Source organism: Lactuca sativa, chromosome 3, assembly GCF_002870075.4.
Source record: "Lactuca sativa cultivar Salinas chromosome 3, Lsat_Salinas_v11, whole genome shotgun sequence".
Classification (NCBI taxonomy): domain Eukaryota; kingdom Viridiplantae; phylum Streptophyta; class Magnoliopsida; order Asterales; family Asteraceae; genus Lactuca; species Lactuca sativa.
Genome location: NC_056625.2, coordinates 234,486,959 through 234,503,471, shown reverse-complemented (window position 1 = coordinate 234,503,471; position 16,513 = coordinate 234,486,959). Strand labels below are relative to the sequence as shown.

At 32.8% G+C, this 16,513-nt stretch overlaps 1 protein-coding gene across 1 annotated transcript; it reads right to left on the bottom strand.

Moving 5' to 3' along the window:
- Nucleotides 1-2,287: 2,287 nt before the first annotated feature.
- Nucleotides 2,288-14,012, bottom strand: LOC111886161 (calcineurin-binding protein 1). Its single transcript, XM_023882389.3, has 19 exons — nucleotides 13,823-14,012; nucleotides 13,664-13,738; nucleotides 12,842-12,961; nucleotides 12,687-12,727; nucleotides 11,813-12,024; nucleotides 10,048-11,720; nucleotides 9,413-9,628; nucleotides 8,849-9,331; nucleotides 7,940-8,172; nucleotides 7,290-7,500; nucleotides 6,526-6,681; nucleotides 6,031-6,188; nucleotides 5,750-5,942; nucleotides 5,264-5,583; nucleotides 4,947-5,112; nucleotides 4,389-4,621; nucleotides 3,137-3,824; nucleotides 2,869-2,941; nucleotides 2,288-2,663 (listed from the first exon to the last, which is right to left on the bottom strand). Exons 1-19 carry the CDS (start codon nucleotides 13,823-13,825, stop codon nucleotides 2,410-2,412), a joined length of 5,508 nt encoding a protein of 1,835 aa, XP_023738157.1. The 5' UTR covers nucleotides 13,826-14,012; the 3' UTR covers nucleotides 2,288-2,409.
- Between the last annotated feature and the right edge of the window lie 2,501 nt (nucleotides 14,013-16,513).

Genomic DNA, 16,513 nt, shown 5'->3' with positions numbered 1-16,513 from the left:
TTGGTTTGCAGAGACAATCGTTTCCTAGAAAAAGATGACCTTAAATCCGAATATAAAGAACTCAATGAAAAGTCAGAGCAAGCTTCATCATGGTTGGCAAGATTGCAACAAGGACTGAAAGCAACCAGGAAACTAAGAATAACATTGAGACATTTGTAGGCTTCATCATTTTATTATTATCTTTTTTAAATTCCATTGCAGTTTTTTTATTAGAGCAATGTACATTGAAAGTACACTATCATAATTGGCATAGTTTTAAAAATTCACCCAATTATAGCGTTATACTTTCAAAGTAAAATATTTTAATAAGAAAAAACTCATTTATAGCATATCTGATTGTTTTTATGCAACCTAATTATAGTTTATGTTTTTTTTGTCAACCTAGCACAAGTTGAGAAGAAACTTTTACCATGAATATTGTATTTTATATTTCTAAAACCATGGTTAAATGCAATAAATATCAACTAACTCCCGCTTATCCGTTGATATAGCTATTGTAAAAACCGTATCTACATTTTAAATAAGTTGTGCAGGTGTTTGTATATGTGTACGTAATTTATAGTTATCAATACTTTTCTATTTATAGCAATGTACTTCCAATAGATTTGAAAAAAATTCATTAAAGTGATAATTAATTAGCTTTCGACTTTTTATAGCAACATACATTCAACAAAAATATTGCTTAAACTCCCGCCGCAACGTGCGACTTAAAAACCTCGTCAAATACAGGTATTGATATTTATTAATAATCAAAATTACCTTAATCATTCTATAATGACTTTTGATCATACAAAATCTTTTTAACTATTTGACAGGGACAATTTATGTAAAAAACAAACAATTTATATAAATTGACTATTTTATAGGGACTATTTTTTTTAATGTCATTTCATAGAGACCATTTATATTTAAAAAATAATGTTCATGATTTGACAATATAAACAATATTTTGAAGTTCAGTAATGTGTAGAATGTGACATAAAGTGAGTGTCAATAGGATATTAGGATGTAACATAAAGTGTAAGACCCTTGATAGTCTAGGGGTCTAAATTATAAAATAGGTTTGTCGTGTTGCAATCACACGATTGCAACAATAACTGTAACCGGCTCAGTAGAGCCTATAAATAGGGCATTTGCACATATGAAATAAGCAAGGTGTTTTGAATGTTTAAGACTTGAGTTAATTCTCAAAATTCTTCCTCTGTTGAAATAGTTTATCTATTTCTGAATAGCAGGTATAATCATCCAATATAATCCAAACAATCCATCATCACTTAAGAATATTATCAAAAGATCATCCCGACGCAAACTTCCATTCAATTTGGAAACGATGAATGATATCTTGTGATGATTATACATGACAAATAACGATGATAATTCATATTAAGAACGATACCTTGCTCTGATACCAAATTGAACGGAGGGTGCATCCGGTATGACCTTTTGATGATATTCTTAATTGATGATGGATTGTTTGGATTATATTGGATGATTATATAGATGGATTTGGATAGAGGGCTCTGCTATTCATAAATTGATAAACTATTTCAACAGATGAAGAACTTTGAGAATTAACTCAAGTCTTAAACACTCAAAACACTTTGCTTATTTCATATGGGCAAATGCTCTATTTATAGACTCTAGTTTCTATATAGGCTCTAATGAGCCGGTTACAATTATTGTTGCAATACCTATGATTGCAACACAATAAACTTATTTTATAAGTTAGACCCCTAGACTATCAGTGGTCTTACACTTTATGTTACATCCTACTGACACTTACTTTATGTCACATTCTACACATTACATCCTACCGACACTTTACAATAATTAATCTACCGACAACTATAAATAATAACGACAAATGACAAATAAATTACAAATCCTTCCACAACGAAAGGACGCATGTTTTCAATAATGCACGAATCAATCGCCCACAGCAATAATCTGTTTGTAATATAAAGCCAAAAGCCAAGTAGATACTTGTCAATCCAATATAATTGTCTAGAATTTAGTGCATGGATCACAAGTCTCCAACATGACTACTCGATTAGTGGATTTGGCCATTGCAAGATAATAATGTAATTTTTTTGCCTAATTTTGCTTCTCAAAAATTTAGATTTTTTTTTCTTTTATTTTTTCTGAAAATAATCAAACACATGTGTCTAAACTTACAGAATTTGCAACACTTGAATACGACTCTCAAGGAAAAGTTTTCATTCCCAAAAATGACTAATTCCATTTTGGAACTCATTCTATCTCCACAAGAAAACATTACTAATCATCATTTGAGTTTTAAAAAATATATATATATATATATATATATGTGGCACAACTAATATACATCACTTTTAACAAAATTATCTTCCCTCACAACACTTTATACAAAGAAAAAAAAATGCAGAAACATCAAGTTTTGGCAGAATCTGGTCCTTGTGTCTCATCGGCATTGTTGCAAGGAACCATAAGCGGGACAGCTGATGAAAAAGTGTGGTTTTGGCTAACAGGTGGCGTGGTTTCGATTTCTTGCAACAATGTAGACCCCTCATCGCAATTAGGGGCATTTTCGGGATTTTTAGTTTCAGTGAGAGGAGTGGGGTCCACGTTTAGTGTGGTGGTCTCTTTTGCACCAGAAATGCCTACAACGTCCTTACCTACTACACCTGACACACAAGATTTTGTCAGTCAGTCTAATACACACCAAACACAGTACAAAACTTGTGTCATATACTCATATCAAATTATTGCAAGATTTGACTTGGGGTAATTAATCTCCAGTGAATGTTATTGTATTTTGTGATAATTATTATTATTAGTAGTAGTAGTAGCAGTACACAAAAAATAACTTTGCTTAGTGAATGAATAAACCTGTCTGATAAGCGATAACAGAATGCATGGTGGGAGTAGTAGATGTACTTCCACCACCCTTTTTCATCTTCAACTGCAGTGAAAAATCCGTATTATTATTGATATCATGCATCACTTTATTTCCAAAAAAAAAAAAAAACTAACATTTTGTATGTCATTTACCCATCTCAAGTAAATACATATTTGCATATGTTAAACGAACCTAAAATAAAACTCATGTATCCATGCTTAGAAAAAAAAAGTCAACATGTTTACTAAAAAGTCATACCTTTACAGTCTCTTCACAATACTTAATAACCATGGACACATTGGTAATGCAACGTCCATGCAACAAAGTGTAAGCCCACAAAAGAAGCTTCTTTTGAGTATTCATTTCAAGAATGTCAACCGAATGCAGATTTGACTCAATATGACCTTCGGTCAACAGCTGACATGGCACAGCATACAGATTTAAGCAAGATGGCAACACCGCACATGTGGCATCCCGATAAAAGTTATAAGCAGATCTAAGCAACACAGTAGCAGCTTCCAAGTTTTCTTCCAAGGGTTTCTTGATTACAACATCTTTGACTTTCAACAACAAAGAATCCCATTTACTTTGCATACTTTTCAAATGATTTGTAATTGTATTTGTATTTGTATTTGTATCCTCGAAAGTTGATTGCCATAATTGGTCTGTAAGAATGTCGATGCAAAGGAGTTGGTTGTTTGTGGTGGTGTCTGAGAGAGGTGGGAGTTGGGGTTCGGCTAAAAATCGGGAATTTAGTGGAGTGATTGAAGCCATGTTGATGATTAGACATCTACACCAAGACATGGAGACATGTTTATGAACTTTAGCACAATTTGTGTTTGATAATTTTGGGTTTTTTAGGCGTTTTCTTATCTTTTCGTTTATGCCCTCAAGTGCTTCTAACTTGCAGTTTTTCTCTAGTGTTTGGATATACTTGAAGAGATATCTGCAACAAGTAGAAACAATGTTGTTCGGATTTTTTATAATAAAGAGTAAATTACAGTTTTGGCCTCCTCCTGTGTTGTATCACTTGTTTTAGATATAGTCGTAAAATGAATCTTGCCCTATTTTACTATTTCTTAACATTTTTTTGCAACGTAAAATTTGCCAGTCATTTTGTTAAATCCAAAATAATTACCACTTTACCCTTATCTTCTCCATAAAAACTAGAATGAAACCTAATTACAAATCCAGAATCTAAATGATATCAAAACTAACAATTAATAAATTATTAGCCAACAACCTTACCTACCACACATGAACACCAGAATGATCAGAAATCGGATCGAGCTAGCAGGATTATTTTTTATAAAAATGAGGTCAAAATGGTCATTTTCACAAATTTAAGGAAAGGGCTGTTTGCTTGGACAAAAAAATGTTAAGAAACAGTAAAATAGGGCAAGAAGATTCTTTTTTTGAACCATATCCAGAAACAGAAGTCATAAACCATAACAGAGGGGCCAAAAGTGTAATTTTTACACTTAGCTGAGTTATTTTAAGGATTGCTTACCCAAATAAGCTGCTTTCGGATAATTCTGGGCACTTGATCTCAGGCAAATTGCAAATATCTGACCACAAATTCATCTGTTCGATGTACAAACAGAACATTTTCTCTAGAAGATGCTCTAAAGCAATGTTATCATGAATATTTGTGCCACTTTCAATTTGATTGATGGAGGATACCAGTGCCTTAATGTATCTCCCAAGAGCTATAGGAACAAGATCTTCAAGGCACAATGAGAACTGCATTTGTATACAACAAGGTACAGATAAATTTTAAGTATTAATGTTTTTATAGATAGAAATACGTAGCCATCATTAAGATGAAAAAAAAAAGATGTAATGATATCAGAATATTCAAAAACAACAACATTGTACTTTGAAAAACATATAGCAATGTCATCCATATACAAAGCGACTTTCATTGCTATATATAATTAGGTAGATTTTTCAAAGTATAATGTTCTAATATGAATAAATTCAAAGTACAATGCTATATCTAAGTAGCTTTTAATAAATGAAAGTATGTTGTTATTTCTTGCATAATACTAAGAAAAGAAAAACTTACCCTTTTATCTGCACGAATAGAAATATAAGCTCGTTCAAGGGTTGATATATCTCCAGTTTCTTCCAAAAGCTTCATGTAGAACAAAATATACTTCCTAATGCATGTTATGAATTTACGAGAACTTTCTGCTAAATTAACTTCAAGGACCCTGCCAGGTGTCTTACGCCTGAAAACCAAAAAACGTTAAAATAAGACTCCAATAATTGTCCTAATAACAAAAGATTTCAAAGCACGATGTTTGTAATAGTAAGAAATGATAAAATACACAAATAAATAAATAAAAGGTCTATTAGTTACTTTATTTATTTATTTTTTACCTTCCTTTTTTGACTGTACTATCAATCTCCCACATGTTGATTGTAAAACAAGATCGAGAAGATTTAAAGCAAAATGAAAGTTCATCTTTTGCCTTTTCTAGATCCCCACTCTCACCCTTTCTGTATAGCCCTTGAGCAAGCATATATCGAGCTTTGTGAAAATGTTTCAGGTCCCCTTCCACACAAAGTTGTAGGCCAGAAAGACAATCGTTGTAAAGCATGTGCCACGTATCATCAGGGGTCTTTTCGGGATTGGATTTATCAAGAATGTTCATAACAGTTTCCTTTGTCGATTGATTAAAACAATACGTTGCAGCAATCTGTCAAAGAATCAAGAATTACTTTCATTAACTTGTTTATTGTAGCATTTTACTTTCATTTCTTAGTGTCATCTGAATACATAAAACAAGAAAAGAAGTGTGTGTGTGTGTGTGTGTGTGTTATTTCATGCAATAAAATAGAAAAATACGATGAAGTGAAGATAACCTTTAAGGCATCCTTGTCATTGTGGGGACATGACCAGAGTAACTTCAAGCGTGAAGCATGCATTCTGTAAAAGGGATCTACAGCTGATGGATTCAAAGCAATAGCCTTGTCATAGTATGCAAACGATTTCTCACGTGAGTATTTAAGCTTTTCACTAAGTTTTCCCAAGTAATATACGTAAGACCAGTCTTCCCTGTTATTTAAAAGTATTCAAATGACTCATATTTATTCATGTAATAAAACTAGAGATGAAACAACTGGAAATAGAAACAGAAATATACTTTTGTGCAAAGGCCTTCTCAAAATGCTTCATAGAGTTCTCACAGAACATTTTCCATTCAGCATCTTTTACAGGTAAATTTAATCTCTGATCATATATTGGCACCACATTCTGAAGGCCATCATAATACACCAGTGCTAACAAATCATGAATCTCTCCCTGCAATGCATCATGTGTCACTTTATCACATAGTAATATATGGCAAGTAAATGAGGATAGCTTAAATTAATATAGTTACATTGTTGCATAAATAGGTACAAAAAGTGAAAAACTGTTATATACATAACCATTTAAGTGGTGTCACATCATTAGGTAACCTGATCCTTATTACAATGTTGCATAATTGGATCATAGTATGAACCATGGTTGCATATTGAGTCTAAACAACCACTTTGTTACAAAAATTTGGAAAAAGGAGAAATATTGTTGCATAAATAGGCATTTAACTCATGATAATGATAATGATAATGATAATAATAAAAGAAAAGAAGCAAACCTGCTGGATGGGTGTTTGGGCTAAAGCTAGAGTCATCAACAAACAACGCCTACTCCTCCTTCGACTTGTATCAACTCTTTGAGCAAAAGTTGCATTCTTCCTCCACCCTGTAACATTTATCTGCTTGCTTCCATCATTCAGCAACAAGTCCACTTCCTGCAAAATAATTTTTTAAAAAGTCCCTTTACATTATATATTATATATACCAGAAAAAAGCAAAAACCAACCCATTTGAAAAAAAAAACAGAGAGTTTAGTTTTTTGTATTAAAAACAAAATTTTAGGTTTGCTTTGGTTTTGTTTTGAAACAAAAATAAAAACCAAAGTGAACTTAATTAATTATTTAAGGTCTTTCTAGTCTCCATTGCAATACTCCACTTAGTTGTGCTGTTAGATATATAAACTTTTAGAATGTTTTTTTGCTATTAAATAATGTGAAATTCAACAAATATATTCAGATATTTTCATGACTCCATATATTTGGTTGCTATTTTTTGGGGACTAAAAGCCAAACTTTTTGGTTCGTATTCAGTTTTATACAGAAACCAAACCACATATGGATTTAGGGTTTTAGAAAAGGAAGACAACAAAGTATTCATATAGAATGGGTAAATGCAACATACTTTCATTTATTTGTGTATTATAGCATTTGATTTCTTTGTTTTACATTTCCAAAAAATGTTCTTATTGAGGCATAGTAATTTGAGATTTTTATCTAAACCCTAAACATGAACCAAGGAAAGATGTTACGTGTTAGCTCATTACCTCATCATAAATAGTAGCAAGGCGTTGCCAGCTGTCAAAGCGCATTGGATTAAAGAGTAAATCATATTTAAAGAGCTTTGCAGTTTGTTGTACAAACTCTTCACCTTCCTTAGTCAGCACAAATCCAGCCCATTTATCAGTTGCACTCATTTCCTCTGATTGTGCAACAAGATAATACAAGTTCCCATATACATCCATATATGGCTCAGACCTACAAAACAAAAAACACCATACACACTATTTATATTGAACCCCTAAATGCAATAAATAGCAACATACTCGCATTTATTTCTATTTATATAGAATCCTAACATTCAGTTCTTGCTATTGGAACATTGTCATTTTAATTTTGCTTTTCTTAAGGATTTGTCTTTGAAAATCTAGCTAACTATAGCTTTTCTACTTATTAACTTTTTTTCTTATTATACTTTAAATATTCTATCCAATTCTAGCAGTGAAATTTGCTTCATACTTTGATGATATTGCTATAAGTAGGTAGTTTTTTTTAGAAATGAGAACTCAACAAAAAAAAGGTTGCTATTTTTGCATTCTACATAGAAAAGGAATACATCATGAACTCATGATACAACAAGTTATTCATATAGACAGGCTATAAGAAGCTATGAATATTATTATATAAAAACAGATACCTGTCTATATTTGTTGGCTGTTGCTGAAGAATTGAAGAATTTTGATATATAATACTCATGATGGAATCCCGAAAACCATCAGATCCAGCCTCTTCTGACAATTTGTCTTCACATAAATTTGGGTCATCTAAGAATTTGTCTATTGCATTTCCATTCAATGCACTTTCAGGTGGTTGTGGAAAATGTTTACGTATGGCTCTTAATACTCTTCGCAGTTTAACCAATCCAGTTCTCTGAAGATATATATATATATATATTAATGAAATAAACCATTAACTTTTAAAACCTTGTTAACTATAAAATATCTCTTCCTCTTGTAAAGCTACGTAATGAATTCTACAGAAAATATTATATTTTTATGAAAGGGTTAAATAGTATCATATCCTAATAAGAAAAAAGGAAGTACAATGCTATAGTTTAGATTTCTGAGTATAGTGTGTTTATATGAAAAGATTTTATAACCATAGTAAAGTTGTGCAATGATTGTACAAAAAGGTTTTATAAAAAGGGTTAAATGCAAGAAATAGCAACGTACTTGCATTGAATTTTTTGTTACAGCATCATGCATTCATTTCTTTCAATTACAGCATTATACTTTGAAAATTCTATTAATTACAGCAATATCATCCAAACACAAAGCAATTTTCACTGCTGTTAATGGATACGATTTTTTAAAGTATAACATCCTCATAAGAAAAAAAAATGAAATGCTATAATTAGGTAGACTTTACAAAGTACAATGTTTTATTAAGAAAATTTTGATAGTACCCTGTTGTAATAGAAATAAAGAAAAGTATGATGCTATATTACACAAACAAACGAAAATCGTTGCTATTTCTTGCATTTAGCCTTTTTTTTCGGAAATGAAACAGACAATATATAGAAAAGGAAGGTAATATGATCACTCACAGATGAAGCCTTAGCATATGGCAGAATATATTGGAAAACATCAGCACATTGTTCTTTTGTTTGATAATCTCCACGACTTGTATTTTTGTGCATAGCAAGATCATCTTCATACGATGAATCAGATCTAAGATGCAAACCATATAAACAAAAAAAACATTGATCAAGAGCAGTATCTATTTCAATCTCAAGATCCTCTTTTTCCTCTTCAGTTAGTTGTTTTCCAGATTCTAGTAATTGATCACTTGAAGCCATTTCCACATTTGAATCATTCCCAGATATTTTAGCATACCCTTCTTGTAAAACTTGCTCATCACCACACTGAGTTGACTCAGGACCCTTGTTTATAGACTTGAGTTTCATGTCTAAATGCAAAAGATGCTTTATGGCAAGTTTAAGAAAGGCCCCATCTTCTTCACCATCACCACTGGCACAGCAGATGCCATGCTCAGCAAGCATCTCGTGGATTGCAATTATCAATTCAATCTGAAAAAGCATGACCAAGAGATGTCAATCAATGATGAGGGCATTTACGTCTTTTTCACAGACAAGAGATCGAGTGCATACTTGAGTTTTGATGGAAATATTTGGGTTCAGATGTTGAAGTCTGAAAAATGCAATAGCAGCATCTACAAAACAACATTTTTGCCTTTTTTCATCCTCATCTGGATTGTCCACTTCTATGGATTTCTTGGAGAAGCATATGTTTGCTATATGACACATAACAGCTAGCAGCAAAGATTGAATATCACCAATGATTCTCAAAGGAATAACAGAGCCATTCTGTGAGAAAAAAGCAGAAGCTACATAACTATGAAGTATTGAAGTTTATGAATCTTTGGAGAGCATGAATGTGAGGAATCAACAATAGAAAAAATAGTAATGCACTTTCATTTGTTTCTGTATTATAGCCTCCTACTTTAAATTTTAAATAAGGGTTGAATGCAAAAATAGCAACATATTTGTCATGTATTATAGCATCCTATTTTCAATCAAATATGGAAGTTGAAGCCTTGAAGGATTCCAACACGGAATGGAATCTCAAATTCCAATTCCATCAGATTCAACCGGAATCATTATTTTCGGAAAGAACATATATATATATATATATATATATATATATATATATATATATATATATATATATATATATATATATATATATATTAAAGAAAAAAATTAGTTAAACACACTGAACTTACAATACTTCCACAAGGAATGATGGAGTTCTTCATCTCCTGTGTACATTGTGAAATTGCTTTCACTTCTTCAGCTAAAAGGGGATGCAAGTCTGTGGTTGAGTTTTTGCTTAATTCACTTTCATTGGATGATTTCTGGGAACCAAAACCCTCTTCCACACCAGTAGCAGCCATGAGAAGCTTTAGTCTCTGTCTGTGGCATCTCAAATAAACATTGGCATCCACTGGTTTTAATCTTTCACATGCTTTAATCAGAACATTTAGAGCAGATAATTCAGCTGAATCAGCCCCTTCACCATCTTTCTCAAAAGATGAACCAGAAACATGATCATCTTTCATGCAAGATAGAAGAGGAGCAAGCAAGTTAACACATTCTAAATGCAACCCTTTTTCCATCATTTCATTTACACTATTTTTCATCAAAAAATCAACCTCTAAAAGGTTAATTTCATGCAGAACCCGATCAACAGTCAGCTTGTTCATTACTTTCAAGTGTGGAAGACAAATGGAAACAAGATTGTTCCTTTCCTTATCTGTGTTTGTTAACAAGGCCAAAGAAACACCAAATTCTTTTCGGGCTTTTTCCCTGTCACCATTAAAAATTGACAATTTTCCACTTACCCAAAAAAAACGAACCCAAAAATCCCGTTTATTATCCAACAAAGAACCAATTGCAGACACATCTACATCATTCAGAGCTACAGATTCAATGAGTTTACAAAGATGATAAGATGCTTTCAACATGAAATCAGAGCGAATCGACTCGTCTGATGATCGTATCCCAAAGTCATACGCCAGCTCAGCAAGAAAAAGACTGCATTCCGGGGTTCTACTCTCTCCTAAATTCCGTGTCAATTCTTCTAACTCTAGAAACTTCTCACATGTATCCTGATAAGAAATCCTTCTACATCCAACCTCTTCTAAGAGCATCCCTGCTACATGATATACACCATAGTTTTTTGATGTTTTGTGAACAAACTGAGCAACATCAATGGACTCATTATTATGGGTATCAGTTGTATCCTCTGAATCCATTCTGAGATTTGTAATTCTGGATTCACCCATGATAAATGGCTCCAGAAATTGGGGAACAAGTTTGACTAAATCTTTAGTGGGTGTGAAATCTGATTCTTCCTTATCTGGTTTTCGACTCCTAAGTCTCTCAAGACGACTGCTTCGCCTTTCTTGGTGTTGTTCTTCATTCATATTACTCTCTGTGTTAGCAGGAATTGAGGAGCCATTAACTCCTTCTTTTTCCTTTATTGGGTTATCTGAACTACAAGGCATACGTATGATTAATCTAAAGTCTGCAGATTTATTAGAATCATTCAAAGGAATCAAGATCTTCAAAAGCTCTCCAGCTAGAGCACTCCAAGAAGCTTCCGAAAGGTGCAAGATTGTATTCTGATTTGACTTTTTAGTTGACCCATTATCATTTAGATCATGATTTGTTGCTTTTCTTTTGTCAAGAAATTTCAATCTGACGTGATGTGGTTCCAATTTGTCTATACCTCTTGGAGAAAAGGGAGTAGGTTCAGACTCTTCAATCACATGTTTGACTTTTAAAGCACGAGAATGTGAAGGCCAATGCCTTAGAATTAAATCAGCAACTGAAAGACAAGCTACTTCATCACCAATAGCAATAAGAACTTCCAAAAGTTTCTCCATGCAATTCCCTAAATGCATTGATTAAAAAGCTTAGAGCATGAATTGAGAGATATAGTGATATACAACGCAAAAAAAAAAGTATTTAAGTTTGAAGAGTTACAGTTGTTAGGGCTGCATAAAAGGCCTTGCTCAAATGCCCATCGAGAGATGCTCAATAATCCCATTGAGCATGATAGTGTTCCAAGCTGATTCCACACAACAGAATCTTTGGAATCAATATCTACAGCTTGAAGATAGCAATGTAGAGCACTTTCATAATGGTTAGAACCTTGTTGAAGAAATACAGTGGCAAGATTTTTCAGTGTTAAAAATCTGTGAAGATGAAAAAACATATACACACTTGTAAGATAGATGTTTACTGACAGTTAACAGTTTTGATCAAAGGTGGTTCTATAACAAACCCTAAACCCTAGATGTCAATGGGTCAAAAATAGCAACTTTTTACCCTAGATGAAAACATATTTTTTACCCATGCATGGCAATTTGAGCTAAAATAAATCACATAAAAATACTATAACAATGGGTTATGTGTAAGAAATGGCAAACTACTTTTATGATTTGTTTATTATTATAGCATCCAACTTTCATTTCTCCTATTACAGCATTGTAACTGAAAAATCCACCCAATTATAGCATTTTCATCTAAGCACAAAGGAATTTTCACTGTTATAATTGAATATGTTTTTCAAAGGTATAACATCCTAATAAGAAAGAATGTGAAAGTACTAGGCTATAAGTGGGTAGATTTTTAAAAAGCACAATATCTCAAGAAGGAAAAAAAAATTGAGCAATGTTGTAATAGAAAGAAATGAAAGTAGGATGCTACAATACACAAATAAATTGAAAAGTACATTGCTATTTACTTACATTTAGTGCCTATAAAAGTAAATCAAAACGTGAAGCATAATACCACAATACCATTCCAAAACCTAAAATCTACAACTGAATGACAAAAATGAGAAGTGAGAATTAACCTCAGCTGCAGTAGATGTCCATCACTACCACAATTATCAACCTGACATAAAAGAGAAGATTTTGAAGCAGTTTAAGAAACCAAGTGTAGAAAGTAAGGAGTATTTTCATGCTAGTAGACTTGTGAGATTCTTGAAAGTAATTCACTAATTCTAACCTGTCCATTTGGAAGAAGAGGGTCTTTTAATACGTTTTCTAAGAGCTCACGAGCCTTTTCATACTCCTTTGCCTGTAACTTCAAAAGTCCTTCTTGATAGGTTTGTGAAAGTCGGAATTCCTGGTAGCATGGAATGTACATAAATCAATAATAGAACATCTCTTTGTTGCTTCAATTTGATGTGAACATATTTTGTATACATAACACACTGTTGTTTGTAAAATGGAAACAAATAGAATCATTCAGCAACTTAACTCCACTGTTATATCTTATTACTATACCAGAATTCCATAGATGGAGAACCACATGTATGTATGCTATAAATTCATATAATTCAGCATAAGAAAATACAAGATAATATGTCTACTCTATCCAAAGGTGTTCGCTTCACCATATATGCAATCAGGGAAACAAAATATGGCTGGAATTGATTTCCATTAATGATCCTCATGGTACGTTTGAATGGGTTTTTGGGTAAATGTAAGTATGTCATCATAATTCGTACATACTAAGAACATATTCCTTCAATTCCAAAGAGAGAGCTGCAATTCTCTTGTAATCCATAGTTGTCTACCTTTCTTTTTGAATTGCAACTGTTTTTCAATCCCCATGTACCCTCGCATATATAAAGATCTTACTTTGAGCGCAAATTTATTTCAACAGTGGCCCATTTCGAGAATGCAGAATTTAGTTGTTTTCTTGTGTGGTCGCGTTTGTGCATGGGAAACATATTACGCATTATGAACAAAAACTAACTGTAAAAAGGTAACAAATTGTGTATGTATGTATATATTAATATGTAGAAAGGGAATTAGGGTTTGCCTGAGCTTCTTTGGTAGGGGCGAGGGGTTCCCATTGGTTTTTGGAATCTGTATCGTTGATAGCTGCAATTGAAAACTGAAAAACAAAACTAAAGCAATCAAAACAAGAAACAAATAGAAAGGAATTGTAGAAACTGAGAAGGTTGAAGAAAGAGTCTACCATGGTGTTCGATCTTCGTACTTGGAAGTGTTTCGTTGAGTCTTCCCAATTTCTCACCGATTATTTAGGCGGGTATGTGCGTTCAATTACAGAGTTATTCTCCCCTTTTGCTTTCAAATCCATCGTTCTCTATTTATTTATTTTTTTGTATAAATTCTACAAAATCAAAATGGATGGAATGCTCCTTCCATTAGACTCAAAATCAGATTTATTTTGTCGGATAAAATATAATATAACTATAAATAGAATAAATTACACAAATGGTCCTTATGGTTATGGTAATTTATGCGTTTGTTCTCTAACTTACTTTCTTAACTCGAATCGTCCCTATAATGTGATTTTGTTGTGCGTTTGATCTCCACCACTCTTAAAAATACTATTTTGCCCTTCTTACTATTGTTTTATCTTTTTATTATCATTTATGCTATTATTATTAAAAAAAATGATAAATAAATATATAGGACCCACGTCATCTTATCCCTACCCTTTAACTTTATCATTGTGCTTTCCTCTCCAGCAACCCACCTAATGTGCTCTTCATCAGAAGCTAACGCCTCATTCCCGAGTTCAACTTAACGAGATAAATGAAAGGAAATAAATGGAAATGAGAAGAAAATAAAAGAAATCGGTGTTCCCGAGTTTCATTAAAGGAAGGAAGTGGAGGAAAATGGGAGGATCACTTTCCCTCCTAACTTTCCTTCCGATTTGGGAGGATTTGGAAAAAAAGAACAAAATGATTTATTTTCCTTTCATTTCTCTCCAACTTAGGAACACGAAAGAAAATTTTGTTTTCCTTTTCTTTCTCTTCTTTTCTCTCGTGACTTTCTTTTCTCTTCTCTTATTTTCTTTTGTTAAACTCGGAAACAAGGCGTAAGTGTTTTCCTCGAAATTCCATCGGCACTTTTTCCCCCCTCTACCGCTACCAACATCTGTCGCGCATGTGCCACCACCAAACTAACATCTTTCCCAGTTCTACTTCCCTTTTTTCCTTTTTTCAGTGTCACCTCCCATATTCCACTAAAATTGTCGTCGTTGTCGTCGTTGATCAACACATGCACGACGTGGCTGACCCTTTCCCCATTCTCCAAAAACCAACCACCAGATGTCGCAGAAACCCATTCAAACATTTTACAAACGTCCAATTGTGTTCATGGGAAATGTGCGCGATTGTAAAAATTCTAGAATCCAACAACTGTAATCGTTCCAACTTAATTGTGCATAATAAAGTATGTGACGAATTGAATACATGGCAGAGATCTCACCTTTTTTTTCCACAGTTACCACTGAGACTCATTTTCTCTAAATTTTAGTTCATTGGGTTTTTCTGATTCGTATTGTCAATTCAAAAGCTTGTTCATATGAGGTTTCATCTGAACTTTTGGTTCAAGGATTCCTTCATGTTCTTAGCCATAGATTTTGCTTAAATGATTTTAATTTAACTTTGATTTCATTACAACTTTAACATATTTATATTTTTTTTATTTGATGAATTGGAGAATTCCATTCTATTTCTTGGTTTTTTTTTTTGAGGTTTTGATGTATTGAATTACTATGCAGAGATGAAGATTGATAGTTTGTAGGTAACATAAGATAGGGGCATGGAAGGTCGGTAGTCTCGTCGAAGAAGGAGGGTGAGGGTGGAGGGAAGAGGTCGGGTATGGCTGAGGGTGATGGACCCATATCTATTAAACAACTTTTTTACAATTTTGTTTAACAATTTAATAAAAAACAGCTAAAACAATAATATTAGTCATTTTAAGTCGGTCATGACTTATAGCGCAACAAAATGAAACTATAGGGACGGTTTGAGTTAAAAAAAAAAATAAGTTGGGACCATCCAACTAGTTCATCAAAAGAAGAAACCTACTAAGAAAGCAAATGTATGATTCTATTCTATTATGTCGTACAAGATGCTTGGATTGTTGAGTTAGATCTATCGTTTCGTGTCTATTAGATCAGATTTGTTATTTTTGTTGCCATTATTTTTGGTATTTGACTGAGCTCGAAACTCATCAATTTGTTTTGAGTTGGTTCAAACAATTGAAGAATGCAAGGCTAAAAAGAGTCATCGTGCGTGATCTAAGAGGCCCAAAGTTCATGGAATGATACCTATAAGCCCAAGAAATGCATAAAGACTCATATAGATGGATATTGTTTCTACTGTTAAGGAACAGGACACTGAAAGAGGAATTGTCTCTCTTATCTAAAAATAAAGTATGAAGAGACTAAGATGTACATGGTGTTTCTATTAGGGGTCGTTTGATAGTTGCTGACTGGGTTAGAAGCTGACTGGGTTAGAACTTCTAACTGAAACTTATTGTTTGATTTTACATCTGACTAATTAAGCAAAATGACTATATCACCCTAAAACAATATTTTTATAATAATACATTTATGCAATAATTGATCTAAAACTAAACCTCATAAAACCATACTAAATTAGACATAAATCAAACATCAACAACCAACAAAAACTTAGGTTACTTCATTCAATACGTTCTAACAAATGAAACTTAAGCCAATTTAGAAGAACAAAGGATGAACAACATAACCAATAAAACATTTGTAAATTATATTCTAAAAGAATTACAAAGAAAATTACAAACCAATTGACCGCATTATTCTTTAACCATTCAACCTCACCCATCTCCACATGTTCCAAAAGCATTCATGCATTGTTCTGTAACTTGC

Coding starts and splice junctions, on each gene's coding strand:
- LOC111886161 (XM_023882389.3), bottom strand. Junction 11,721..11,812: donor TTTATGCAGCCCTAACAACT/GTAACTCTTCAA, acceptor CAATGCATTTAG/GGAATTGCATGGAGAAACTT. Junction 9,629..10,047: donor TCATTCCTTGTGGAAGTATT/GTAAGTTCAGTG, acceptor TTTTTCTCACAG/AATGGCTCTGTTATTCCTTT.